The sequence below is a fragment of the Poeciliopsis prolifica genome, unplaced genomic scaffold (assembly GCF_027474105.1).
Source record: "Poeciliopsis prolifica strain line A6 unplaced genomic scaffold, Auburn_PproV2 SCAFFOLD049, whole genome shotgun sequence".
Classification (NCBI taxonomy): Eukaryota; Metazoa; Chordata; class Actinopteri; order Cyprinodontiformes; family Poeciliidae; genus Poeciliopsis; species Poeciliopsis prolifica.
This window is the reverse complement of record NW_026562424.1, coordinates 1900645-1926826: the sequence shown is the minus strand read 5'-3', so window position 1 is coordinate 1926826 and position 26182 is coordinate 1900645. Positions and strand designations below refer to the sequence as shown.

Here is a 26182-nt window from a genome sequence, read left to right as displayed (position 1 = left end):
ATTAAGGAGTTATTGAATTCAGACATTCTCCTTTTCTTGCTGAAAAGCTGCTTGTAAGTTTGTTTAGTTTTAAGTGTACTCAGATATTTACAGTAGAAATTAAACAAAAAATTCTTGGGAATATTTAGTTTTTTCAGTGAATTTTCCAGTAGCTTCACTTTCAAGCTGAATGACTGATAAATGAATCTCATAAGACAGGTGAAATAACTCGGTGTAACTTTACAAACTGGATACACTGGTTGGTGATTTCTTTGACGACAGCGCCCCCGTGTGGCTGGATCTACAGCTGCATTCAAACCAAAACATTCAGGAGTTTTTGTTGCAGGTTTTTACAGATCTGAGTGACAGAAAACCCAAAACTATTCTGTTTCATCCTCAAACCGTTTATTTAGAAGACCGTATGAAGACGGTTCATGTTTGGTACCGGAAGTGGTGTTTTATCAAAAATAGCTGCAAAAAACTTCTAAATAAAGTTTTGACACTGCTTCCATCAGATGAGTTAAAACACTGTACAAAACACATAAAAACCACAAAAACAGAAAATCTAAGGATGAAGTTTTACATTCAGAGACAATATTTGCAAATTCCTGATTTAAAAACGATCATAAAAGTATTAAAAAATAAACTATAGTCATGTCATTCTTCTTTCTGAAGGTGACGTAAGTTTAGGTTTCATTTGGAAAACGTTGCATTTATTTAGATTCATTTGAATTTCAAAACGATTTTTTACAAAATCATTTTTTTAACCCAGTAAATCTGGAAACATTAAACATCCTGACTGCTCCGTTTTGTTTGAATATCACTTTAGGTGATGATTACCGACTTTTATTTGCTTGTTTGGCTACGATACGAATATAAAACCTGCTGAAGAGTCTGTGTGGGCAGTGGAGCGCGGTCAGACCGTCAGGTCCTCCTCCACCTCGTCGTCCTCCCGCAGGACGTGTTTGTGGTCGCCGCTCTCCAGAGGGAAGCCCATCTCCTTCTGCAGCGCGTCCAGGCTGGCCTGGCTGATGTAGTACTTGATGCTCTGAGACGGCAGCAGCTTCTGCAGCTCCTCCAGCTTCTGATACGCCTGAGGGAGAAAATTCAACATCGGCTTTACGGAAGAGATTAACTGCCAGAAGGAATTCAGGAGAAGCGTCTCTTTAAACGAGATTTTAAAACAACTGTAACAGCGTCTATACTTAACTAGAATCACAATATATTCTCTTTTAAAGAAGAAATGTCGTAACAGTGAAGCATCCACACCTCTTTCACTTCGACTAGAGAAAGTGGGCTGAGAAGTACTTTCTTTACACTGTCAGAAATCACAACATATCAGAAAAGTGTATTTTTATTTTGCCGTTTAACGAGTTTTCATCTTGTATTAAGGTTTTCTGAAACGAGATTCAAAACTTTCTTGATTTAACATGTTTTGCTTCTCAATAACTGGGAAAGTTTTCTGCTTTTAATGAGAAACTTAAAACGATATGAAACTTGTCTTGCTTGAAAGAGACATTTTCTGGTTTTGCATCTCGTTAAACCAGAAAGTTTTGAGATTCTGCTCCTGGATTTATCTCTGAGCTCTGGCCGTAATAATTCAGACTGGAGATCTGTTCTGGAAACGCTGGTCCGTAATGATCTGTGAGCGGTTGCTGAGCATCACCGTTTGCAGGCGTCCCTGCTGGCAGTGATGATCGATCAGGAAGCCGAACGCGTCTCCGATCCGGACGGCGGGGTCCAACTCTGGTTCCTCCAGCAAGGCTTCACACAACCTCACCGCCTCGTCTGGATCCTCCGAGTGCAACCTGCAGAGAGACGCCAACATCCTGTCACCGTGAGGAAGACGAGCGAAACTACGCACGACTTTATCGCGAGGTGCCGTCATACGGGCCACAGCTGCTCTATAAAATAAAATCCTAATAAAATACATTTAATGTTACGGCTTTGACTGAATGATTTAGTGCAGCCAACCAACCTGGGACAGTTTAGTCCCGCCCCGAGGCATTGTCTGAAGAATCCCACCAAAGTGGGCGGAGCCTAGAGACAGAGGGGCGTGGCCAAGCATGCCGCTAAGCGAGGTTGTCATCAGGACAAGGCATTAAGAACTGCTGCCAAATTAATTAATTTATCGCTGCGTTTTGCAACTTTTTAGACCCGGTGATGAGTTTTTCAAAAAAACTGATTACCATCAAATTTAGCAACTTTTATCTGTGACTGGACGAGAGAGAATTAAAGTAATTTACAGATAAATGTAAAAACTTGCACAAAAACACCAAGATATCCTTAAAAATGCACAAAAATTTGGGCTTATTTACTTTTCAAATACTTCAACCAGAAACTGTAAGTACAAAAAAATGAAAACATTTAGAACTAAATTCATCATTACAAAAAATCCAGATTATAGTCCATCATACAAAGGGTTCAACCCATGAGTTGGACAGACAGTATGTAGCTTTTACTAACTATACTTTCCATTTACTATTCAAACATTTCTGTCTATATTCACAACTGTAGTTGATATTTGTTCAATATTTTTGTCATTTATTTGCACCTTCTCATGGTTTTACCTGCGTATGTGGACGAACTTCTTGATGAGGACGATCTTGTGCTGCAGGTTGGCTAACCTCACTTCCTGTTGTCCAGAGGAACCGTCCTTTGCTTTGGACAGGCACTTGAACGCCTCCATCAAAGCATCCAGAGCCTTTTCATAGTTCTGGTAATCATCTATCTCCACCTAATTTAATGAGAACAGAAGTTAAAACCCATCATTTTCAAAGTTTTTATCTAGTATCTGTGAACAGAGTCACTGAAGTAAAGAATCGGACATTTTATTAGCATAGCAACAGAGCCAGAACAAACCATTTATAATAGTAATAACTGGAGTTTCTCTACCTGAGCACAGGCTTCGTAGAAGCCGCCCAGCAGGTCCGGCGCCTTTCCTTTAGTGTAAAACTCAATGATTCGCTTCAGGTTCTTTGGGTTTTTGCGCCAGTCCAGGGACTGGAAGTAGTTGGCGGCCATGATGAAAAGCTCCTTCTGACGAGAAACGTTGGCAAAGAAAGCGATTTTATCCGTGTCGCCCGACTTCAGCAGCGCCTTCATGGCCTGAGATAAAATAAGAAGAGTCATCATGTGGAGGAGGGATTTGTGTCTGACAGGAGGAACAACAGGAAAACAATCAATTCGTCACAAGATTCTAAATAACTGCAGGAAAACATTTCTACCCGGCAACAGTCAGAAACAATGAACCCACCCACCCACCCACCAACCAACCAACCAACCAACCAACCAACCAACCAACCAACCAACCAACCAACCAACCAACCATCCAACCGCTCCGGGAGGTTAAAAGACTACCGTACTCCAGGAGCTGTTATTGTTAGGAGTTAATTTTCTAAACTACAGAAAAGTTATAGTTAAGGAAGCTCAAATATGAAAAATTGGACTGATGTTGATATGCGATAGTAATAGTGCTGTTATGTGAGATTTCCCAATGTTTTATTTGATCTTTTTTATATCCAATTACTCAATTAATCGTAAGAATAATCAATAGATTATTTGATCACCAAAATATTTGTTTACATCAGCCCTAGATCTGGTTATTGTGATATTATTTATATTCCAGGTGAATTGCTGAACTGGAACAAACAGTCGTACCCTGTGCTTGTTGCCGGCCTGTGTGTACACCTTGGTGGCCAGGTGGTAGCTGCCCTGACTCATGCAGCAGTCGGCGATCTTCTCCAGCAGAGCCTTGCCGGCCTCCTCCGTCAGATCCTTGGAGTCCGTCACCGTCATCCTCTCAGCCAGGTCCTCTGTGATGGTCAGGTTATGGGTCAGGCAAAGCTCCACCGCCTCGGGATACTGAACGTTTACAAAAAAATGCATCAGGTCATGAACCGGCCAACAGCTGGGAAGGTAAGAACTGTGTGACTCGGCTACCTTCTTGGCCGCTGCCAGTAACTCCACCGCCTTTTCATACTGGGAATGTTGGATGAAGAAGTCGGAGCAGCGAGCGAGGAGCGCAGGGTCGGAGTTTTCATTCAGCTCCTCCGCGATGAGCTGCAGAGCAGCAAACTGCTCGGTGGCGAACGCCAACTCCAGCGCTTTGGAGACGTGACCGGCCTGGAAAAACCACAAAACTCACATTTGTTTACAGCCAGTGGAGAAAACAAACATTGTCTAGAAAACTGTTGTTGCTATATATATAAATGAAGTTGAATGATGCAAAGAAACCTAAGCATGTAGCTTTCAAGGGCAAATTAGCAGCTCATTAGCAGTAGCCTCAACCGATTCGAGTCACACAATGCAATGAAGATTAATGCGCATGACTGACGAGGAAAAATGTTCAGGTGTTATGCACCGCTGAATGGTTGCCATGGAGATGAAAGGATTTCTCAAACAGGCATGAAAGAATCAAAACAACTCTCCAGGTTTGCTTTTGATGAGGAAAAAACATTACAACATGATGGAAAAATTTTAAAAAGTAGATTTCACAGAATGCTGCCCCTGTAAGACATGGTACACCCTGCATATGATGCAACACCGCCACCTTGTGGAGACCTGGCCGCTGCACTGACCTTGTGGTAGAGCGACAGCACTGACCTTGTGGTAGAGCGACAGCACTGACCTCAAGGTAGAGCGACAGCACTGACCTCGTGGTAGAGCGACAGCACTGACCTTGTGGTAGAGCGACAGCACTGACCTTGTGGTAGAGCGACAGCACTGACCTTGTGGTAGAGCGACAGCACTGACCTCAAGGTAGAGCGACAGCACTGACCTTGTGGTAGAGCGACAGCACTGACCTTGTGGTAGAGCGACAGCACTGACCTTGTGGTAGAGCGACAGCACTGACCTCGTGGTAGAGCGACAGCACTGACCTTGTGGTAGAGCGACAGCACTGACCTTGTGGTAGAGCGACACAGCCCGGTCCAGGTGTTTGCCCTTCTCCTCGTAGTGGCAGGCGGCCTCCATCATGTCCTCCGGGTTGCTGAGCAGCGCCAGGTTCATCAGCTGGTCATCCAGACCGTTCTCCTGTTCAGAAACGAAGCTGAGGAAACCGAACAGAAAAAAATTCCTGAAGTCTGGAGAAGATTACTGTACCTTGCAGAGTCGGATGGCGTTATTGTAGGCCTGGGCCCGGGTGTAGAAGTGGACTGCTTGCTTGATGTCATCGTGACCCTCGTAATGTCTGGCCAGGTGGTACGACGCTGCTCTGTCACCTGTGTTGTTGGCTATCTGCGACGCCTGCAGGCATATGAACAGATTCATATGAAGAGTTGGGTACTAACTCGTTACATTTCCTCAGTTACATTTACTTTAGAACGTTTGTGGAAAAAATTACTTGTAGGACTATTTGTGCTTCGTTGTACTTTTTACTTTGCTTGAGTAATTTCATACTGCAGCAATGCCTCTCAAAGTTCTGGATGTGCTTCTCATCCACAACCATACAGCTGTTGGGGGCGATTCAATTCGATTCAATTCGATTCCAAAATACCTGAACAATATGTTGTACGTGTTATTAATTCATGGCAGAGTTTAGAGCTTTAGCATTAGCTTCTGCTAAACATTGTGTAGGTTTAGTGTTTTTGGGTAACAAATGTTTATGATTAGTGCTCTACGATTAGCGCAGCCAAGTTTTTTAGCTAGCGCTGCAAATAAATGCCAAATCTTTGAGATGAAGATCTTTGGAATTGAGCATGTGATGTTCAAAGGGCTTCAGAGAGTCTCTCCTAAAACTGGTGAGTAGAAAAGTTTTTCTTCCTAATTAGGTTTTGTTCAGTGTCATGAGGAGAGATCGGCTGGTTAGCTGAACGTGTTTTAGAGAAGTACCTCTGGGATGTTGCCCAGGTAGCAGTGGACTCGGACCAGTGACAGGTAATCCTGAGCGCGCTCGTAGAACAGCAGCGCTCTCTCCATGTTGGACTGGCTCTCCAGGTACTGGGCCCACCACTTGTAGATGTTCCTGGATTCGCGAGATGAGGGACTTTTAAACTTTATCCATGTCATGCAGACAGTTGTGTTGTTGACGTCAGAGCATGAAAAACCTACTTATCTTTGGCTTTGGTAACGTATAACTCCAGCGACACTGTGTCATCCTGCAGCATTCTGGGAACCTCGACTCGGTGAGTGTCTGATTTCTCATAACTGGAACAGAAACGCTGGTTATTGCCCCTTATTGCCCCTCATTTCCAGAGTAAATCCAGCCAAAGCCTCCTGCTAAACGTTGTGTCTTACTAAGTAAGCGCCAGGTTCTTTTGGCCCATGGACTCCAGGTACTTGGCGTAGTTGTAGTAGGTGGTGCGCAGGTGGATGCGGTCGTGAACCTCGGCCGTCTCCAGAGCTCGCTGCCATTCGCTGGAGGCCTGGTAGAAGGCGTTCAGCAGGTCGTAGCGATGACAGCTCTTGTACAGCTTTTCTGCATCTTCCTGTTACAGGAAAGGAAGGAGATAAATGCCTTCAGTCAGGAAAGTCCCGTTTGGGCCTGAAGGGACGCAGCCTCACCGAAAGCCGGACAGAAGGTTCTTTAAAGGGGACCTATAATGAAAAATGATCTTTTTATGCTTTTTTATACTGATCCTAAAACCACCTGGCCTTTTTTGGCAAAAAGTTCATGTTTTATGTGTCTTGAAAATGAGTCGTTTCAAAATCCTCCCGATTATTGAGTCACACTGTGCCGTTACCTAACAACCAAAATGGAGTTCCAGCATGTTTGGTCATCTGTAAGCGCTGCACAATGGCTGCTGGAAGAGACAAGCGTTTAGTTGTTGACTTACCATCCAGAAACCATTTACTGTGTTCTTGTTGGTTGTGTAGGAGGCTCCACTTCTGCTTTTCAAAGATGGCCGTTTTGCATAATTGCCCATCTGTTTATGTAGATGTTGGGAGGCGTGGCCAGCAGCAGCTTATTTGGATTTAAAGTGACAAGACACCCTAAAACAACCTATGTTGTGTTACTGTTGCTCATTCCAAATGCTAAGCTGGTGTCTCGCTTTAGCGAATGTAGCTTATTATGAGAGCAGCTCACAATGGCAGAACAGAGCAGACTACAATTATCTCGGAATAAATTTGTTTTGCATAGGCCACAGGTTTATCCTTGTCTGTCCATAACCGGCCACCGGAAAACAACTCAAACTATCGTTCACAGTAGATGCCTTTTCATTACAAATGTGCACAAAACTTAGATTATTTTTTGATAAGATAAAAAAAAAAGCAATTTCCCAATTGCAGTGTTTCCATTAGATAAAAAAACACAATTAAAATAAGTTTGTTCATGCAATAACATCATTCTCTTATCACTTCCTGTTGTCTTTTTGTCGTTTCCTCCTGTAGTAACATCCGATCATGTGACTAAAAGTGCTTCTATTGGAGTTTTGCAAAATACAATTATTTCGATACATTTCATCCCAGAATAAGTTATTTCTTCAAAATTGGTGAGTTTGCATTAAGCAAATAAATTTTCTTAATTTCACTTTGTGTAATTTTTACATAAATGGAAACGTAGCTGGTGAGTTCAGAGGCTGAAATGGGGGAAAAACTTTATCCTAAACTAAAGTAATGAAAAGATGAACCAGAATCAGTTTTTGCCAGATTTCTCTTCTCATTAATCAGATAATTTCCTCGTCTCACCAGCATGCCGAGCTGAATGGCCAACATGGCCACCCGGGCTTCGGGTTCGGGCTCCGCCTCCGCCTCCTTCACGGCTTTCGCTGCCCTGGCGTTCCCCATGTTCCCCAGGCACATTCGGGCCACGTCCAGCCGGCGGGTTTTCACACACATCCGTGCCATGTTTTCCCACACCGCTTTACTACAGGAAGAAAACAGAGAGGGATGAGAAACTGCGGCTCATTCTGATGCAGTTTGTTATTCAGCAGTGAAAACTGCTGCTGTGCATACATCCGATGGCTTCCTGCTTGTTCAAAGAAATACAATGATGCTGCGTGTCAGAGTTATTCTGCTGTTTGTCTCAACTTACTGGCAATGAGGCCTGACTCAAACATGGCTGGTTCTTCCCAGCAACAGGGTAAAATCTATACTTAGCTTTTAGAAAACAGATTTTCTTTCTTTCATAGTTTGTTCAGATTTAGCCGTGTTACATCAACAAAAATTCCCTTTACTGGATTTTCTCTAAGGAAAAGTGTGTTTTGGGTTCATTCACACCATGAACAACCGTCGCTTTAAACCCAACTCTGGTCCGCTTTAATCCAACTCCAGCCTTGCATAGAAAGTCCGATTTGGTGTGAATGTGTAATAGACCGAAATAGTGAACTCTTGTTTGCCTCCAAACCTCGGTCTGGGTTCAGCTGAAGTGAACTCTGGTTCAGTTTGGATGCATATGTGAACGCCAAGCGGAGTGGAGACCGCTCCAAAAGCAGGAAGTGGACTATAGAGCAGGGCATTCTGGGTAAATATAGCCCAAGTAAACATGCTAGCTTAGCGCTAGCCGGAGAAATGACTTGTGGTATTTAGCCAAAGACTACAGGGAAATCCTCTAATTGCTAAAATCTAAATTGTTTCCATTTTGTGAGGAAGGAAGTTGCTCTCAGTGTCGCCTTCTTGATGTCGTTTCCTTCAGTCGTTCTTAAGTCTTCTGCAGCCTCCCACCATGATGCTGCCACCACCATGTTTTACTGTGAAAATGGTTTATTCAGGGTCATGTGCAACATTTTCCTCTGTTTATTAACTCATAAATGTCTTTAAACTGGATTTCTGCTGCATTTCTTGCATCTTACTGGGTATTATTTGTGCACGCCACACTATTCAGATTTAGTTTATCTATCCTTTTCATTGTTGTTTGACCTTTTGCCCTACTTTTTGCATGCAGTTTGTTACATACTTCCAGGTGAAACTGCAGAAATTTTCAGTGAACACTTTGAACTGTTTTCCCTTTTTTTCGCCTCTCTGACGTAAACCGATCTTCCGTCTCTTTCAACCTCGGCTTCGTCTCCAGATCTTTAAATTCCTACGCCATCTGTTCGCCATTTGCATTGCCTCCCTCCTCTTCGCTTCAGCAGATACAGATGTGGCTTGTTTATTGAAAGCTGAGCAACAGGAAATACCCCAAATCTTTGGGGGCCCCGCCGGTGGAGGCCAACAGAAACATAAGAATGCGAGCTGCGCGCGCAAACGGCCAAAGTTTCTGTTTATGGTCACAGATTAAAAAGTGGAGCGGTGAGATCTAGAGAGCCAGAAAAGGAAAGACAAGAGGAGGAACAGGTCTGCTTTTGGCCTCTTTTCCTCTCAGGAAACGCATCCTGTTGCTGGCTGGCTCTGGCGTGTTTGTTGCACATGGGACAAGGAGGACTTTCGCAAACGCCCCCCAGCTCTCCAGACAAAAGAATCCAGCAGGCCGTGACGTCTGCGACGGGATTCTTTTTTAGACGCTCACACACAAACCCGTTTTTTTTTTTTAAATCGATCCTGGAGGAGGGCATGTGCAAACCGATGAGCAGCACATTTCAACTCTGACCTACAAACGGAGAGGACTTCTTGTTCCAGTCGACTCAGAAACTGACGCAGGAAGATTTATTTTAAAGACGATGCTTTTGCTTTGCAGAAACTAAACAAAAAGTGAGAAAAGTGCAAAGGAGCGCTAAAAACACACGTGCAGATTTAAGCGAGCGTGAAGCTGCAGCCAGTGGAAGGAGGTGGAATGGACCCCGGTGCCGGTTGGACCAACCCGCAGGTACCAGCGCTGCTGTCCGAGGAGGAGGGCTGAGGATCCGTCGCCACGACAACCGGCTCCCGCATGACGATGAATGGAGATGTTCTTTAGCTAAAGCGACACTCCTGTGACAGCTGGAAGAAGCAGAGGAAGCGGAGGACGGCGGCGGCGCGGTGGCGGGCGGCGGGCGTCGCATGGCCGCGCGCAGGCTGGTGGCGGCGGCGGTGGCGGTGGCGCTGCTGTCCCTGGTGCTCAACAACGTGGCGGCCTTCACGCCCAGCTGGGTTCTGCAGGCGCTGGAGGACGGCCGCAAGCGCAGCGTGGGGCTGTGGAGGACGTGTCCCGCCGAGCGCGGACGCGACGACCTGCAGGCGGCCGGCCGCGGCACGCAGAGGCACTGCGCCGCCATCGGCTGGGGGTCGGAGTTCGCCGGCTACCAGGAGTCCCGCAGCACCGTCAAACGTAAGAGTTCAGGTGGCGCAGCACAAGCATACTGCTTTTATTAATTTAAATCACTCTGCTTGTGCATCTCTTAGCCCTGACATGCAAAACAAATGCAATAATTATCCAATAGTGAATAAAAGTGAGAAAAAAAAAACATTTTAAAGTCAATGGCTCTTTGCATATTTTGCAGCGTTGCCTGTTAAAACTGTTCTGGTTTAAAATGTTTGGGAATCTTTGAAACTTGGCTGAATACAGGAAGTGCTTTCAGATGAAGACTGAACCAAATCCTGAATTTATTGATGAAAAGACTAAATATCTTCTGTTTTCTTCAAATATTGAACGAATCTTCATGGATCAAAGTGAAATTATTTCTAGTTTTGGATCAACGATCTGATTATTTGCTTAATTAATATAATTTATGTATTGTTGAGTAGGTTAAAAACAGCAACATTTTAATAAAAGTTAAAAATTTGTATTTTTTTGGTCACAATAACAAATTATTCTAGACAATAAATTCTCGTGATAAATTATAATATTGTTGTTTTGAGATATTTTTCCACCATTATGTTAATATTGACATAATAATGAAAGAACTTATTCTCAAATATCATTTACTAAATTCTGATGAATATTTAACACTGGAACTGAAACAGATAAGATGAATTATTCAACCAAATTTTATTTCAAATATTTGCTTTGTCTTAGTTTTTTTAAATAAATTTGTTTGTCCTACAAATTTATTTGATTTGACAATTTTAGCCCACATTACACAAAGTCTGGACACCCCTGCATGATGCAGTATATAAACCTTTTATAAATATCATAACTAAGGCTATAAACGTTTGGAAACCGTAGATCCACACATCACTAACCTAAAGCAAATTTGCATATGTTTTAGTAAAAACATACTTAATCATTTTGCCTTTGGCACCATCTACAAAACTGGAGATTTCCTGTTGATACTTATTAAACTTAATAAACTTATATTTAGATGTCCAAAATTACTTATTTTGAAATATATATATTTTTACCCAATAATAATAAAATAATTTAAAAATGTTTTATATTTGACTCCAATGGAAGAATAGCTTTTGGAAATGCAGTATAAATAAGAAAAATTAGAGAAATTTGGACATATTTTGCTGAAAACAGCAAAATAAATAAATTAATTAACTACCAGAGGACATACTTGTTTTTTTGGCACTACCGGAGCTCCATACAATATATTTTTAATGAAAGTTCTTGGTCACTGATATCTGGCCTGCAGTCCAAATGTTCCTGCTCAACTCAAATGCTTTTTATCAGATTGTAGCCAAGAGTCTGACATTTTCAAATATGTTTATGTTTAACTGAAGGGAGGGGCAGTTATGAATGTAGGGGCAAAAAGTTAAAATCTGCTCCCAATACTCAGGGGTTTCAGTTCAACCCTGACCTTTAACTTGGGGTTTATCTACTGCAGGGGTTCTAAAAGTAGGGATTGGGATCCCAGAGGGGTCGCAAAATGATTTTCAGAATCATAGTGATGTCTAAGGTGTATGGAGGGCCAATAGGGCCAAAAATAAATGAATAAAAACAGAATATATACTTTAAATATATATACATGTAATTAAATCAAATGTTAAGAAAACTTTATATTTTCATATTAATATTCTAGTCTTCAATGTATTTTTATTAACTGCAGGCAAAAATCATCATAATTGACTCAACCAATTAGGATTAAAAGGAGTTCCACTTTATTCCATCTCATTGTATATTTTTAAATAAATCATTTATATATATATATGTATGTATGTATGTGTCTTTAGGAGTTTGCCAGTCAACATGTTATTTTGGAAGTCGCAGGTTGAAACGTTTGTGACCCCCATTGAGGTCGGTTCAGTCAGATCCAGTTAAATCCAGATCACACCAATCAGTCAGACCGTTTCATCCCAGCTGGTAGAAAGTTCTCTGTCTAATGAAGTCGGTCTGATTGCATCTTGTGAAAGTTGGTCAGAAATGTTGTGAATGCACGGCGGTTCTTACAGGTTCTGGTGTTTTTGTTGGCTTCGCCCGAACCGCTCAGAAGAAACGTGAACATTTAAAAGCTTTTCCTCTGTTATGCTCCATTCAGAAACTGCCATTCAAAAACAACTGTGGGAAACGCTCAGCTGGGTACTGGCAGCACTTCTCCATTCATAAAAACAAGGCCTTACAATGCCACCTTGCTACCAACGGCAACTGTAATCCTCCACGTTTTGCTGCTGTCCTGGAGGTTTGACGCGGCGTTCGTTTTGCTCCCACAGTGCAGTTCAACATGATGCGAGCGTGCAACCTGATAGCGACGGTGGCGCTGACGGCCGGCCAGCTCATCTTCCTCCTGGGCCTGATGGAGCTGCCCTTCGTCACGCAGGAGTCCCAGTGGTGGGAGGAGGCCATCGCCGCGCTCTTCCAGCTAGCCAGTGAGTATCCAGCTGCTCCAAACTGGGCCAGCGGTCGCAACGATAAGCAATATATCCCGGCTTTCCTGGACATTTTTTATAATAATAATAATCAATTATTTTAAGCCTTCACTCGTTGTTTGATTTTGATCCGCAGACATAAAAATAGTAAAGAATAAGCGCTTAAACTGACACATTTTGCTCTTCCATTTTGGTTTCTACTGCTTCTTAAAAAAACTCAAGTTCTTAAAAAAACAACAAAAAAACGCTAAAGCAGTTTTTGGGATTAAGTTTATGGTTTTTGGAGCCTGGAAAATGAGCCGTTTCATAAACATCTGGAAAGATAAGCCACATTCTACGCGCACTTTGCCGTTACGTAGCGTTGGTTAAGTTTACTGGAAACTCGACCAAAAATACTGGGTCAGATTTGGTGATTTTGCAGTGCAGAGTTCTGTTGTTCACTTAACAACATAAACCACTTGCTGCATTCTTGATGGTTGTGCAGGAGGCGTCACTTCTGCTTTTCAAAGATATACAGTTGCATAATTGCACATGTGTTTGCAGGCAATTTCACATGTGAGTGTAAATGTTGAAAGTAGGCAGAACTGGGCAGGTTTGAACATGTTGGTGTAGACCATGGACCAATCCCAACCAGAATAAATTATGCGTTTCACAACAAGCTGATATTTAGGCCTTTGCTAGGCAATACATTTTCCAGAAGTTATTGCAATAACTGATAATATTGCAGTTTTGAGGCAGTTTTTAATGCAGTAAGAATGCACAAACACATTTTCAAAGATCAATAAAGTTTCAATTCTAATGAACTTTTAACACTGGAATTGGAAGAACAAACAACAAATAAAATTATACTTAATAAAAAATGGCTAGTTGAGACCAAAGCACCAGATTTTGGTAGAAAGAGAGAAAAAATGACAAAACATACAAATGGAAGTTACTGAGCTCATTTCAATTTATCATGTGATTAATTGATTGATCATGTGTTTAATTGATTTATTGCTTATTGGAACATGCCTACTTAAAATATTAGAAAAATTGATTGTTATAAGTTAAATAATCTGCCAATGAAAAAAGTAAATTTTCATCAACATTAAGAAATTATTGACTAAAAAAAGCTCCTATATCCTGTTTAATTTCAAGTGCACTAAGATATTTTCAGGAGAAACCAGACCGAATACTTGGTCATATTTTGTATTTTTGCAGCGCAGAAACAAGTTTTGCTGCGTTTTGCTTGGTGTTTTCTCGGCTTTAGCGAGAACTGAAGGGTCTCTGGATCTAAATTTAGTCCTGGTCCAGAGTCCACGGGCCGAGCCGCAGCGAAGCAGGCAGCGACTGTCGGGCGCCAGGATATCCCTGCTCAGGACGAGGAAATGTCTGCGACTACCTGTTATGCAAACCCCTGAGCCGCAGCAGGCGGAGGAGGGGGAGCGGGGAAAAGACGGTTTTCGATGTTTGTGTGTGGGCTTGCAGAGGGCGGAGTGTGCGTACGCAGGTTCAGTGTTTGTGTGTTTATTACAGTGAAATATCCTGCAGCACACATGGCAGCAGGGTGGGAATCGCTCCGTCCAGATAAGATGGACTGGCTTTTATGTCTGTGTTTACAGAAAGCAGCAAAGCATCCTCTTTTTATCGTTGGTCCAGTTAAAGCACGCGTTCCTGCTTTATCTAGGCCTTGGACAGAGGATCCAGTCCCTCCCAATATTACTGGACTTTTCCATATTCGACACAACCAGCCCAGACTTCAGCAGCCAAGAGTTGGTCATGCTTTTCAGTTCAACGTCTAAAAATAATGATGTTCTCTGGAAAGATGTCTGCCTGCTCGCCGCACAAGGTCAACAAGAAGATCCCAACAGATTACACATTCCCAGCTGAAAGAAAGAGAAAACAGGGACGATCTGTAAACGAGGCCTTCAGGCTTCAAACAGGGAAACTGTTGGTTCGTCCATTTAAATCTGTTTTCAACCAAAACACTTAAAAATGTCTTATTATAAGTGAAATAATCTGCCAGTGGAACTAGAACTTTTTCATCTATATTAATGAATTATTGGCTCTTATGTCTTGCTGAAAAGTTCCTTATGAGTTAGTTTGCTATAAGTCAGATATTTGGACTAGAAACTTGGTAATATGTTGTGTTTTTGCAGTGTAAGTGTACGCATGTGACCTGACGATACATGAAAATATTTAAAAAGTGTCAAAACTTTGGTGAGACACTATTTTTATTTATTTAATTTCCCACAGGGATGAATAAGGCATCTTTGAATTTGAATTGAATCGCTGCAGACAGAACAGTAGATTGTTTTTTTTATTCCATTAGTGCAGAATGAATTTCTAGTTTCTCAGTGTTTTGGTGAAAAAGCTGCTACCGTTCACCCATCCACCCCAGTGAGTCGGTCAATGGGCTTCAGCTCTGAATGAATGGAGATATTTTTACCCTTCTCTCTTTTTCTCTGGAATGTTTTCATTTTCGGACGTGCCAAATTTCTCTGGAACTGAACATGAAGTGTGAGAGGGCGGGACGACGTCATTAACAATAATCAAGATTCCCGGCCCAACACTGGGCCTGCTGCCGCACTGCAAAAACACAAAGACAAACTTTAGTTCCTAGTGTAAATGTCTCATTACACTTAACATAAGACAAAACTTATAAATAGAAAGTTCTCAGAGTTTGCTTTAAGTTCCTTAATGTTTATGAAAGAGAGCTGGGTTTTGGCTCTAGTTGACTTTATTTGATATGTGAGAAATAAGTTTTCAGCACACAATACAAACTTGTTTTAACTAAATAATTTCTTAATATTAATGAAAAAGTTGTAGTTCGACTAGAAGATCAATTTTGCAAGACAATTTGCCCATTTTATTAGTGAAATAATCCAGAACTTTTTGATCAATATCAAGGAATTATTTACTTAAAACAAGCTCCTATATCTCACCAAAAGGTTATAAGTTAGTTTTGTCTTAATTCAAACAAAAAGATATTTGCACTAGAAACAAAACTAAGCATACTGGGTAAGATTTGGTGTTTCTGTACTTCAAAGCAAAATAAATGCAGTTTATGGCTTTTTTATTATTATTAAAATAAACTGATTTGTAGGGAATTTAGTTTTCAAAACTGGACTAATAAATTGAATCCGTATTTCAAAGTTTATGTGAAACATCCAGAAATACATGAAGCTGAAGGCTGAGAGGGTGTGGCGAATAGGGAAGGAAGGAAGGATGGAAAGAGGAAGAAGGGGAAGGAAGTTTGGGAGATAAGTCCGAGCCAAAGGAGAGGTTCACACAGAGAAACTGACAAGAGATTATTCATTATCCCAAGAGGAGCCAAACAGGTTAAACACCAATAAAAACAGCCACATTCTTCACATACAAACAGACGCAGACATGCAATGACACAGACATAATCGTCCACATCCTCGTCTGAAACAATGACGACCATCTTTCTGTAGAAGTGGAGGGAGGAATGGAAATTAACCGGAAACAAACTGATTCATATCCTAAAGCGCCAGCATCCCCGTTTCCACTCATTATTTTGGGCGACTTTATTTAGACCGCGGAGGATATGAGCTTCGTTTTCTGACGCGGACAGTCGGATGGCTGCGGATCGCACCTGAACGCCGAGAAATCTGGAGAAAATGCCATGAAATGAAAGTGAAGGTCAAACAGGCAGACATCAGGTCTGGAGCAAAGTTATTATAGCTACTGAAACTATCTGCATATCGAGAACTGAAAAACATTTTCATTAACTGAGATAAATAATAATAGTAACTAATGGGGAATAACTATAACTAACTAGAACGACATTGCAATGGACAATATGGCTGAGAAACTTACCACCATGTAAGCCTTTAGAATCAGTCAATGTCGATAATTATTGATTAGTCTTTTGTTTTAATACTCCTTGAATGGTGGCGGAGCGTATTCTGCTTCATCCACACTTTTCAGTCCATGTTGTTTTTGTTATTTTGAAACAGTTGTGAGATTCGGCGGGAAACTCAAAACTGCTTCTGACCCGGCAGGTTTTTGCCAGTTGGTCGATTCCAGCAACATATCGGATATTTTAGCAGATGCAATATCTATTGATATGTATCGTTACTGATCTATAAGACGCACTGAAATTACAGACATGATATTCTTTGTTTTTGTGTTTACGACCTTCGTTCAACAATAATCAAATCCAATTTTTTTAAATGGTGTCTTATTCTGAGTATTCATTACCCAACGGATGTTAGCATAATCGCAATAATAATCACAATAACTATTTAATTTCATATTGCGATCAATAAAGTATTTTTGAGTTTGAATACAACAATAACTGAATTCTGAAAAAAAAACAACTACAATAACTAATAAAACTTAAACTTAACAGTATTTAATTGATAACAACTAATAAAAACTAGCAAACACTCTGAAAACTAATGAAACTAACTGAATTAGACAAAATGTCAGAGTGAAATAAAACTAAACTGTAATGAAAAACTTCAAACTATTGTAACCCTGGTCTGTTCTGGTCTGGCGCTTTCTGGCTTCCTGGTTGCGTGAGTTTAACTCTCTGAAATTGAGGAAATCAGGAGATAAAAACATTTCAAAGGCCTTTCTGGAAGTTTTTCCTGTGGCCTGATATTTTTGTGCTTTTGAGGAGTCTAATCCGGAGATCTCAGGAGTTCTTCCCAAGAGGAAACAGATTTTCTGACTCAAAGACCTCACATGGTGCTCCAACCCTGCTGAAACACAAGCAAAGGGACGCATGTCTGTTTATTTCCTCGCAAATATTCAACAAACAGAAATAAATAAAGACACGGCCGCAGAACAGGAAACATTCAGATTGCTTTGTTTGGATTAAAGTTTTTTGTTTGGTCTTAGGTTTGTTTGAGCATTTTTCCTGGAGAAATGGTGGATTATTGTGAAGCACTTAAAATAAACCAACAAACAGACCAGCAGAGTGTTGGTTCTCATCGACTGCTGTTTCACACATCTGCTCTCCAAACTGATGATCATTTACCAACTCGAATCTCACTAAACTCGTCAAGTTTGGTAAAAATCAATTCAGCAAGCTTGATAAACTGCGGCAGTCTATTTGAGTCTATAATTAGTTTTTTCTATTTTTATTGAAACCATTTCATTTGAGATTTACATCTGAATTTAAACTAAGAAATGTTTTAAGTAGAGCTGGATTATAAATCAATAACAATATATATTGCTAAATACACGTGATCAATATCAACAGATTATACATCTGACAGAATATTCACTGAACTCCAGTCTGGAACTGCACAGCATTCTGGGAGATGTAGGCAGAGGAACGACGTTAGCCGCTAAGCTAGGTAGCAACAAACTGCTGGGTAAGAAGCAGTTTCAAGCTTTGCCTCATAAATGCTACAAAATTAAAAACAACGTGGAGAGAAAACCAGATAAAACAGGAAATGTTATGCCATCAGTTTGGAAGTATTTCAACTATAAACCACAAAAACCTAATCAATAATTATCTATACGAAACACTTACATGGTAATACATCTTTCGGTCGTAGTTTTAAGTCAGTCCAGCTGTTTTTCTGCACCAGATCAGCTGTTTCTAAACCTCAGATATCTGAATCGGAAGTAAAAACAGTCAATTGTGGGTTGATAATTTAGAGCTTCATGACGGGTCCCATTTGTTGCAGAGTGTTGTATTTATGCAAGCTGATATCGTCCCTGTTTTGTCTCCAGGTTTTGTGCTGGTGATCGGACTGGTCACGTTCTACCGGGTTGGGCCCTACACACACCTGTCCTACTCCTGCTACGTGAACATCGCAGCCTGCCTGCTGGCCACTATGGCCGCCGCCATGCTCATCTGGAACATTTTACACCGGCGGGACGACTGCCTCGCCCCGCGGGTCATAATCTTCAGTCCGCCGCTGGCCTCTGCCTTTCATCCACGGCTGGACAACGAGTATGTAGAGTCGCCATGTTGAGCGAAGCCAGATGGGGAAATGGACTGAAACGACAACACTGAGCTCTGAAAAGCTCCTATTATTTCTTGGCTGCATGTCTGTAACGAGACTCTAAAGACAAGGTGCATTCCTGTGGACAAACTTGTTTTTGCAGCTTTACAAAGTTTTTCCTTTGAATATAACAGAATTATGTTTGCTGCTTAAAGCACATATTTATCCAAAATACCACGAAGCAGCCAAAACATACATTTATACTGTATGAAATCTTATATAAGCCCCTTAAGGTGAGCTAACTGGTTGCCAACTTTGAGTTTGGACATGAACTGTCTTCCATACGACATCTTTATAAAAAGATCAAGCTGGAACTTGACCTGATTTTGTTGAATCGCACTTAGTGAATTGTCCCGTACATAATTATGAATTGGGAATAACAACATTACCTCATATTGTCTCCATCATTGAAAGTGCATAAACATTTAAATACATGCTAATGTTATTAGCATATTGGTGAGTTGGCTACATGCTAACAAGGCTACAGGCTTAAAGTAAATATTTTGGTCTCGTTACGCACAAAACCAGAGTGGATCTAATCGGTGGAAGCAAAAATACAAAAACTTTTATGTGAAATTATTAGAATTTTTTTGCAGTTTTTGAAATAGATTTTTTTAAAATGACGGTGAATATTACATTTACTTGTTATGATGCTTTCCTTATTACATTCTGCTTGCTTGTGGTACATTCTGTATACCTTAAATTAAGAGACTAGGATAGTGCTATTACAGGTGTGATATTAATGTGTGTCCGAGTCCTCCAGGGCAGCAAGAAATGGGGCACATCAACAAAATATCATTGTAAATTCAATAAAAAAAATATTTCCGAATAAACATAATGGCTGCTGTTGTTACTGCTGATGTGTTTTACCAGCTGACAAAACGGAGTTAATAGTGTTAGAGATAAAGTTGATGATCATCTTTCGCTAATATGCTAAGCTAGTTTTTAGCTTAACGTTTTTGATAACTTTGAAAACATTTAGTACACTAAGTTTCGCTTAAATTAATTTTTCCTGATAAATTCTAAAGCGATAATTTACTCGGCTGTAATAAAAACTATTAGTTGATTGAAGTTTGAAATCTGAGTTGAAATTTTGGTTATTGATTGTTGAGAATTAATCACATTGTTAGATGTTTATATTTATGCTCTTATTTTGAAGGGGATAAAGACATTTTCCATTTCCATTTGTGAATGTTTGATAATTCGTAGCAAAGTTTGCATCCGCAGCTAAAACAAATATAAAAGGTTTAGGCCTTTCTGACCAACTTTCATCAACACAGTGGAGCTATGATATGTTTATTTTCGGATTAATCAATTAATAATTGAAAGAAAAAGGTGCTAAATAGGATATTTTCCACATGCTTTTACCAAGGTGAAGCTACAATTGCCACTTAAGGAGTTCTGGATAGAACAAAATTACAAACAAAGAAGGACTTTTTCTATTTTAACTGCAAAAATCTTTATATTTTTGCACAGTTTTGGTTGAATTACAGCTCTGAGTGTGTTGTTCTCCCATCAGGTGACCATTTTTAGACCACTTAACAATTAATTGTTTCAAAAATTGATTCTTTCATGATTGTTTCAGTTCTAAATTATTTCACATTGAAGTGCTTCAGATGATCTGATTTTCTGGGTTGTTTTTTTTTTTGATGATCTGAATATTTAACAGTGATTAAACAAATAAAGCATGAATAAACTGCAGACAAACTGTCTCTGCAGTTTGCAGTCAGCGTTTGGTCTGACCCTGAAGAGCCTCCATGAGAACCTTTGTTAGCTCACAGTCGGTCCCAGAAGAGCCGCGTTATTTCTGCAGGAAATGCCGTCCAGTGGGTGGCGATATGCGGGAATTATACACAATACCTGTATTTAATAAATACATTTTAAAAACAGCCACTCTTATAAATAGCCTCTGCTGCGCCCGGTAAAGCTGTCATCAGGCCTGTTAAAAACGGCCGGGACATCCGGCCGGTTGAATAATGCGTTTGCTTTTATGCCATTTCCCTTTGCGCAGCGTTTGTACGTGAGAAACTGACAGAAGCATAAAATTCTGAATGAATCACAAATTCTCTGCAGGACCAAAGAGATGAAGACGTTTTCCTATGACGACACACAAGCACACAGGGAGGAGGAGAGAGCGGGTTTGATTAGTAATGTCTGGATGAATGGAAGAGATTCCCCCGTTCCGACCGATCCGGCTGCGTGTGTTTAGGAACGTAAACACACACCGAGGAGTTCCTCCTCCTCTCAAATGATCCCAAAAGTTCTGTGATAGTCTTTTTTTTCACCCTACAAGTGAACGTTTGCACCAGATCAGGAGTTCTGTTACAATAAATCAATTAACCAATTAATTGCATATTATTTTAAAACAAACTCAGTAATTTCCATTTGAGTGATTTATCATTTTTGTCTTTCCACTAAAAACTGGATGATAAAGTTTTCTGATTTGGTCTCAACTAAATATTTTTTTAGCTGGATAATTTTATTTAGAAACTTGGTAATTCATTTTATTTATTGTTGATGTTGTTTTGTTTATTTATTTTGGATATTTATGTCTTACAGATCCGATGTTAAATATTCATCAAAATTAAAGTTAATTGATCTTTGAGAATCTGTTCCTAAATTATTATGTCATTGTTATCGTTATAATATCACTTGAAAATGGTGGCAAAACAACAACATTATTGTTTATGACAATAATCTTTGGGACAATTTATTGTCCAACAACATTTGTTATATTGACAGGAATAGTCGCAGGTCAACACAAAATATTCTTAAAAAATAAAATCACCAAAATGTTGCAAGTTAAGTAATCAGATCCTATCTCCAGAACTTCAAATGCTTTTAAATAAAAAGCGTCCAGTTTGCTTATTCTTTGATGAAACCTAAAAAAATATTTTATATTTTCTTAGCCATAAGAACAGGATCTGGTTCAGTCTTCATTTGAAAACACTTCCTGTATTCAGCCACGTTTCTATACAACAAAAAGACTGTGGACTTTCTGAGGCCCCTTAGCGCCCTCTGGAGGCTGCAGCCTGAAAATCCCTGCTTTAATACAGCAAGCCAAGAGCTGAATTCAGCCAGAAACCAACACCCCATCACTCAGTCCGCTCAGAACGGACTGCGGTCAGCTCCAGGGCCCAGAACAATGCAACCCCATCCTCGAGTACGTCTCTTATGGAGCGCCGCCCCTTTAACCGCGCGCCATACCTTTTGATGAGTTTGATGGACTTGAAGGCTTCGTCCATGTCGCCCACGCTCAGGTAGAAGCTGAAGTTCAACATGGCGTCCCGCGTTCCCTTCTCGCACTTCTCCAGGCCCACGAAGTCTCTGAGAGGACGCCTGGACGCCATGACGGGGGGCGAAGCGGGAGCCGCTCTGATTGGCTGATCTGCCGGTGGAGACACCTCTGGGTTCTCCTCACCTGGCTGGGATCAGACGACCAGGTCGCAAGGTGAGCTCTTAGAAAGTTACATCGAGATTTTGTAAATATAAAACCAAGACATGGTCGGGCTGGACAACATGGCTAAAAACCAACATAACTGATTCATATCAGTCGATACCAATACACTGCAAAAACACATTTTTGGTTTAGCTTCTAGTGCAACTAATACACTCCAAATAAGACAAAACTAACTTACAATGAACCTTTCATCAAATATAGGAGCTTTTTTAAAGTCAATAGTTTGGTAATATTAATGAAAAAGTTCCAGTTCCACCAGCAGACGACTTAATTTAGAAACAAATATCTCTTATAAGTGTAAACATTTCAATCTATATTAAGCAATCATTCACTTAAAACAAGCTCCTGAATTTGCCGAAACGCTCATTCTAAGTTAGTTTAGTCTTATTTCAAGAGAACTGAGACAGATTTTAGGTTTTTGCAGAGTAATTATTGATTCATTTTTTTCCTTTCAAATATCAGAAATACTCAAACTGATGTAGTGAACTTTCCTGTTTTATCCAGTTTTTAAAACTCATCGTTTTTTATTTTTAAGTCGTTATGAGGTGAAACTTACCCAGCAGCTTGTTGCTGGGTAACTAAAGTGCGAATGCGTTGTTTCCACCAACACAAAATATTCTGTATATTTTGATGTCAGATGCATCACCTACTGATATCGATCATGTGTCATTGATTTATTGTCCAGCCCTGAAACATGGGGTAATAATAACGGGGATCAGGTGGGAGCAACAACAGGGAAACAACCGAGGCCAGAAGTTTACATACACCCATCATCTGAATGAATCTTTTATTTATCTGGACGTTGAAGGTGGGATGACGATGCAACAGGAGGGTTTCTGAACAGATCTGGATTTATTGTGGATTTTCATGGCCAAAAATATTCAGCTGAAATCAAATATTTACGAGAGCCAAATAAAAAGACAGAGACGCGTTTTTAATCCGAGTGTCTGAAGTTAAATAAGATCAAATTCTTTTGTTTCAGGTCAGCTGGAATCTCTAAATTATTTTCTCTTTGGTACTTAGAGGAAAACGAAGCGAGAATGCTTTTAAGAAATTGTTTGTGTAGCTTTCTTTGGTTTAAGCACTTTGCATTGATTTACCACAAAAGACAAAAATTTGGAACCACTGAGAAAAAAATAAAAATTCTGAGAAAAAAAAGTCAAAATTCAGAGACAAAAGTCAGAATTAAAAAAATAAATTTTATTCTGATATTAAAGTCAAAATTCAGTGAAAAAAAAATCAAAATTCTGAGAAAAAAGTACTTTTTTTTCCAGCATCTGTAATCCTCTCCTGTTATTTATTTATTCACTTCAGACAATAAGAAGCACAGAAAACAGAAAATAACAATAAAACGCGCTGAAGGTTCGAGGTTTTGACTTTCTGGTGGAAAAACTTTGGTCGTGGAGGCCAAACGTCAGCAGGCCTGACTCTAAACGTCTGAGAGGATCAAACTGATCCTGTGTGGATTTGAAGGAAAACCCTCAATAAATTCAACCGTTCCAGGTGTTTGTGATGTGGTCAGAAATATTCAGGATGTGCTTTAATGCTGATCTAAGGGAGCCGACATGTTGACACAATCACAGCTGCTGAAACACAAACACTTACTTCTGGAAGAAACACACCGTCTCCCCGAAATAACAGCTGGGGTGTGTTTGAACACACACACACATTTTCACATCAAAACAATCATAAAAAACAATAAATATGCTCATCATGAAACCCCACAGACGGAGTATCAGGCCAAGACAAGAAACAAAATCATAACATTACCAGAATAAAGTCATAATAATATGTGAATAAATTCATAATATTGCCAGCAAAACGTTTCACGAGAATAAAGTCGTATGAGAATAGCGTTGAAGTAATACGAGAACAAATTAGAAATAATGCCAGAAAAACCATAATACTAACAGAATAAAGTTATAATAATATAACTAACTAAAGGTTAATACGAGTAATGTTGAGCGTCTTGCAAAGCTATACTTTGGTTTCAGTTTTAGATCTCAGTAAATACTTATATCTAACACATCAGCAGCAGCAGGACTGAAACGATTCTGCAAACGACTGAATCTATTTCAAAGAAAGAACCAAACAAGTTGGTCACATCAGATCCTGACTTCTCTATAAAACTCGTTTTTTCTTGTAATTTTATGACTTTCCTCTGGTAAAGTGTCTTTATTATGCAAATATTACGACTTTATTCTTGTCATTTGAAAATATAACCTAAGTTTGGCCCCAATACAACCAGAACATTTCTGAAATTATGTTCACTAGAAGTTGCCCCATAGCTCAAATACAATAACAAAGAGAGAGACTGAACTCACCTTGCAGGTAAAGTAGTAGTACGGCACATCCAGGGCGAGGAGGGCCTGAAGGCCTGGAGGCCTGGAGAAGCAGTCCTGAAGCAGGAGTCCATGTTCCTGCGTACAGAAGAGCGTCACCACTGACACGTCCTCCTGAGAGAGAAAGCGCCACAGCGTCAGGAATCCCGCCTGCCAAAGGGTTACCAACGACCACTGCAGCCGGTTTTCTACCGAGTCTGAGTTGGCAGATTTCTCCGAGCCGATCGGCGCGGTCTCGCAGACAAAGAGTCGAGCTTCGCTCTCATCCCAGTACTGGGACACAGGAAAACGGCCGCTGATTTCATTTTCCTGGAACTTTTGCCTGAAATGACAGAAAATATGCGTTAATGTGTAAGATGGAATAAAATCAATAAGGAATATATCATCAATATACATTTGATTATATACTTATCAAACGTATATAAAACTATGGTACTTCTATAAAGATGAACAATATTTAAAGGTTCCTTGAACAGGTGATTATAAGTCTGTAGTCTATACAAATCATTTTTATTGTATTTTTACACAAAATTGTCTAAGATAATGAGATTTTAGCCAACTCAGTTAAAACATTGAGTTGTTTTAGGGCATCTGTCACTTTAAATCTAAATAAGTTGCTTTTGGCCCCGACTCAACATTTACTTTCACACGTAAAAATGGCTGCAAAAAGATCTGCAGGTCATGATTTTGACACACAAGCAATAAGAATAATGTCTTTACTTATCGCTTTCATTAGGCGGAGAGACGCCAGTGGACGGACTGCCGGTGAAGAAGTCAAAGTGCGTCACAGTGTCCATCTCAATGTCGTAGAAATATACTTTATGATCGGGTCGCCCGTTAACCTGACAAACAGATCAAATTAAATCTACAGCTTAAAAAGCAAACATGATGTTTCTTTGATTTGAAAAGTGTGACTGAGTCACACCGAGTCACCTGAGAGGCTAGCAGGCTAACTTGGCTGCCGCTGGCGTTGCACTTGACGGACCTCAGGGCGCCGAGGTCGCTGATGTGGTCGGACAAATTCTTAGCGCCGCAGTGAGCTTTGGCGTCTCTGCAGGAGAAAACATGGCAAAAAGACAAAACAGGGTTCAGAGGATTAGGGCCAGCATGAGGAAAAACATACATATTACAAGAATAAAGTTGTAATAAAAGAAGAATAAGTCCGTACGAGAATAAAGTCGGAATATTATGAGTTTATTCTCCTAATGCTAGAATAAAGCTATGTAAGATGTATATTCTCATGATAATTAGAAATAGTCCGAGGAAAATTCATAATATTAAGAAAATACAACTAGTTATAAATAAAAGACATTTTGAGAATAAAGGCACAATATTCCCAGAATAAAGTTATAGTACATGTAAATATCAGATTATCATAAACAACAGGACTAATAATCTAATGATGATGTGTTAACAGGTTAAGTATTTCCTTATCTGTAAAGTATAACTTCACAAGATGCTCAACATTCCTCATTTTACTACAGTTGTAAGACTGATCTTTTGTTTTTGGGTTGTCATAATTTTCCGACTTTATTTTAGTCTTGATGTTCTGACACGAGTTACCGTCTGGAGAGGTCGTAAACCCTGATGTGTGCCGTGTCTGTTCCTACTGCCAGGTACGACTGGCACACGTCCAGCAGCACGGGGTTTCCCTCGGCCCGGGAGAAAGTCAGCAGCTGCTTCACCGTCCCCTGAGGGAGAAACAGCAGCAGAAACCTTTGAACTGGGTCCGATTCAGACGGCAGGATGCGGCTCTGGCAGGTAGCCACGTACCTGAGGTGTCCGGATCTGGACTCGGTTCGGTTCCACGGTGTAAAGGTTCTCGTCATGAACAGCAACAATGTGGGAATCACAAGGAAATGATCCTGCAAAGGATGGAAGGGAAA

General features: G+C 40.4%; 2 protein-coding genes across 2 annotated transcripts in view; one reads left to right on the top strand and one right to left on the bottom strand.

Moving 5' to 3' along the window:
- Window positions 1-380: 380 nt before the first annotated feature.
- ift140 (intraflagellar transport 140 homolog (Chlamydomonas)) overlaps window positions 381-26182 on the bottom strand; it is a 33046-nt gene continuing 7244 nt past the window's right edge. The window contains exons 12-30 of the mRNA XM_055057827.1: window positions 26070-26161; window positions 25860-25987; window positions 25230-25347; window positions 25017-25138; window positions 24489-24618; window positions 24279-24410; window positions 21702-21919; window positions 7609-7786; window positions 6217-6407; window positions 6031-6126; window positions 5812-5944; window positions 5083-5226; window positions 4885-5013; window positions 3922-4104; window positions 3640-3843; window positions 2875-3087; window positions 2550-2716; window positions 1646-1787; window positions 381-1072 (exon numbers count right to left, since the gene is read on the bottom strand). Of these exons, the coding sequence (XP_054913802.1) occupies window positions 896-1072; window positions 1646-1787; window positions 2550-2716; window positions 2875-3087; window positions 3640-3843; window positions 3922-4104; window positions 4885-5013; window positions 5083-5226; window positions 5812-5944; window positions 6031-6126; window positions 6217-6407; window positions 7609-7786; window positions 21702-21919; window positions 24279-24410; window positions 24489-24618; window positions 25017-25138; window positions 25230-25347; window positions 25860-25987; window positions 26070-26161 (2897 nt within the window). The 3' untranslated portion in view covers window positions 381-895. The remainder of the gene's footprint in view (window positions 1073-1645; window positions 1788-2549; window positions 2717-2874; window positions 3088-3639; window positions 3844-3921; window positions 4105-4884; window positions 5014-5082; window positions 5227-5811; window positions 5945-6030; window positions 6127-6216; window positions 6408-7608; window positions 7787-21701; window positions 21920-24278; window positions 24411-24488; window positions 24619-25016; window positions 25139-25229; window positions 25348-25859; window positions 25988-26069; window positions 26162-26182) is intronic.
- Window positions 8972-19332, top strand: tmem204 (transmembrane protein 204). The gene is made up of 3 exons (XM_055057828.1): window positions 8972-10105; window positions 12370-12525; window positions 18220-19332. The coding sequence occupies exons 1-3, from the start codon at window positions 9838-9840 to the stop codon at window positions 18462-18464; spliced, it is 669 nt and encodes a 222-aa protein (XP_054913803.1). The 5' UTR covers window positions 8972-9837; the 3' UTR covers window positions 18465-19332.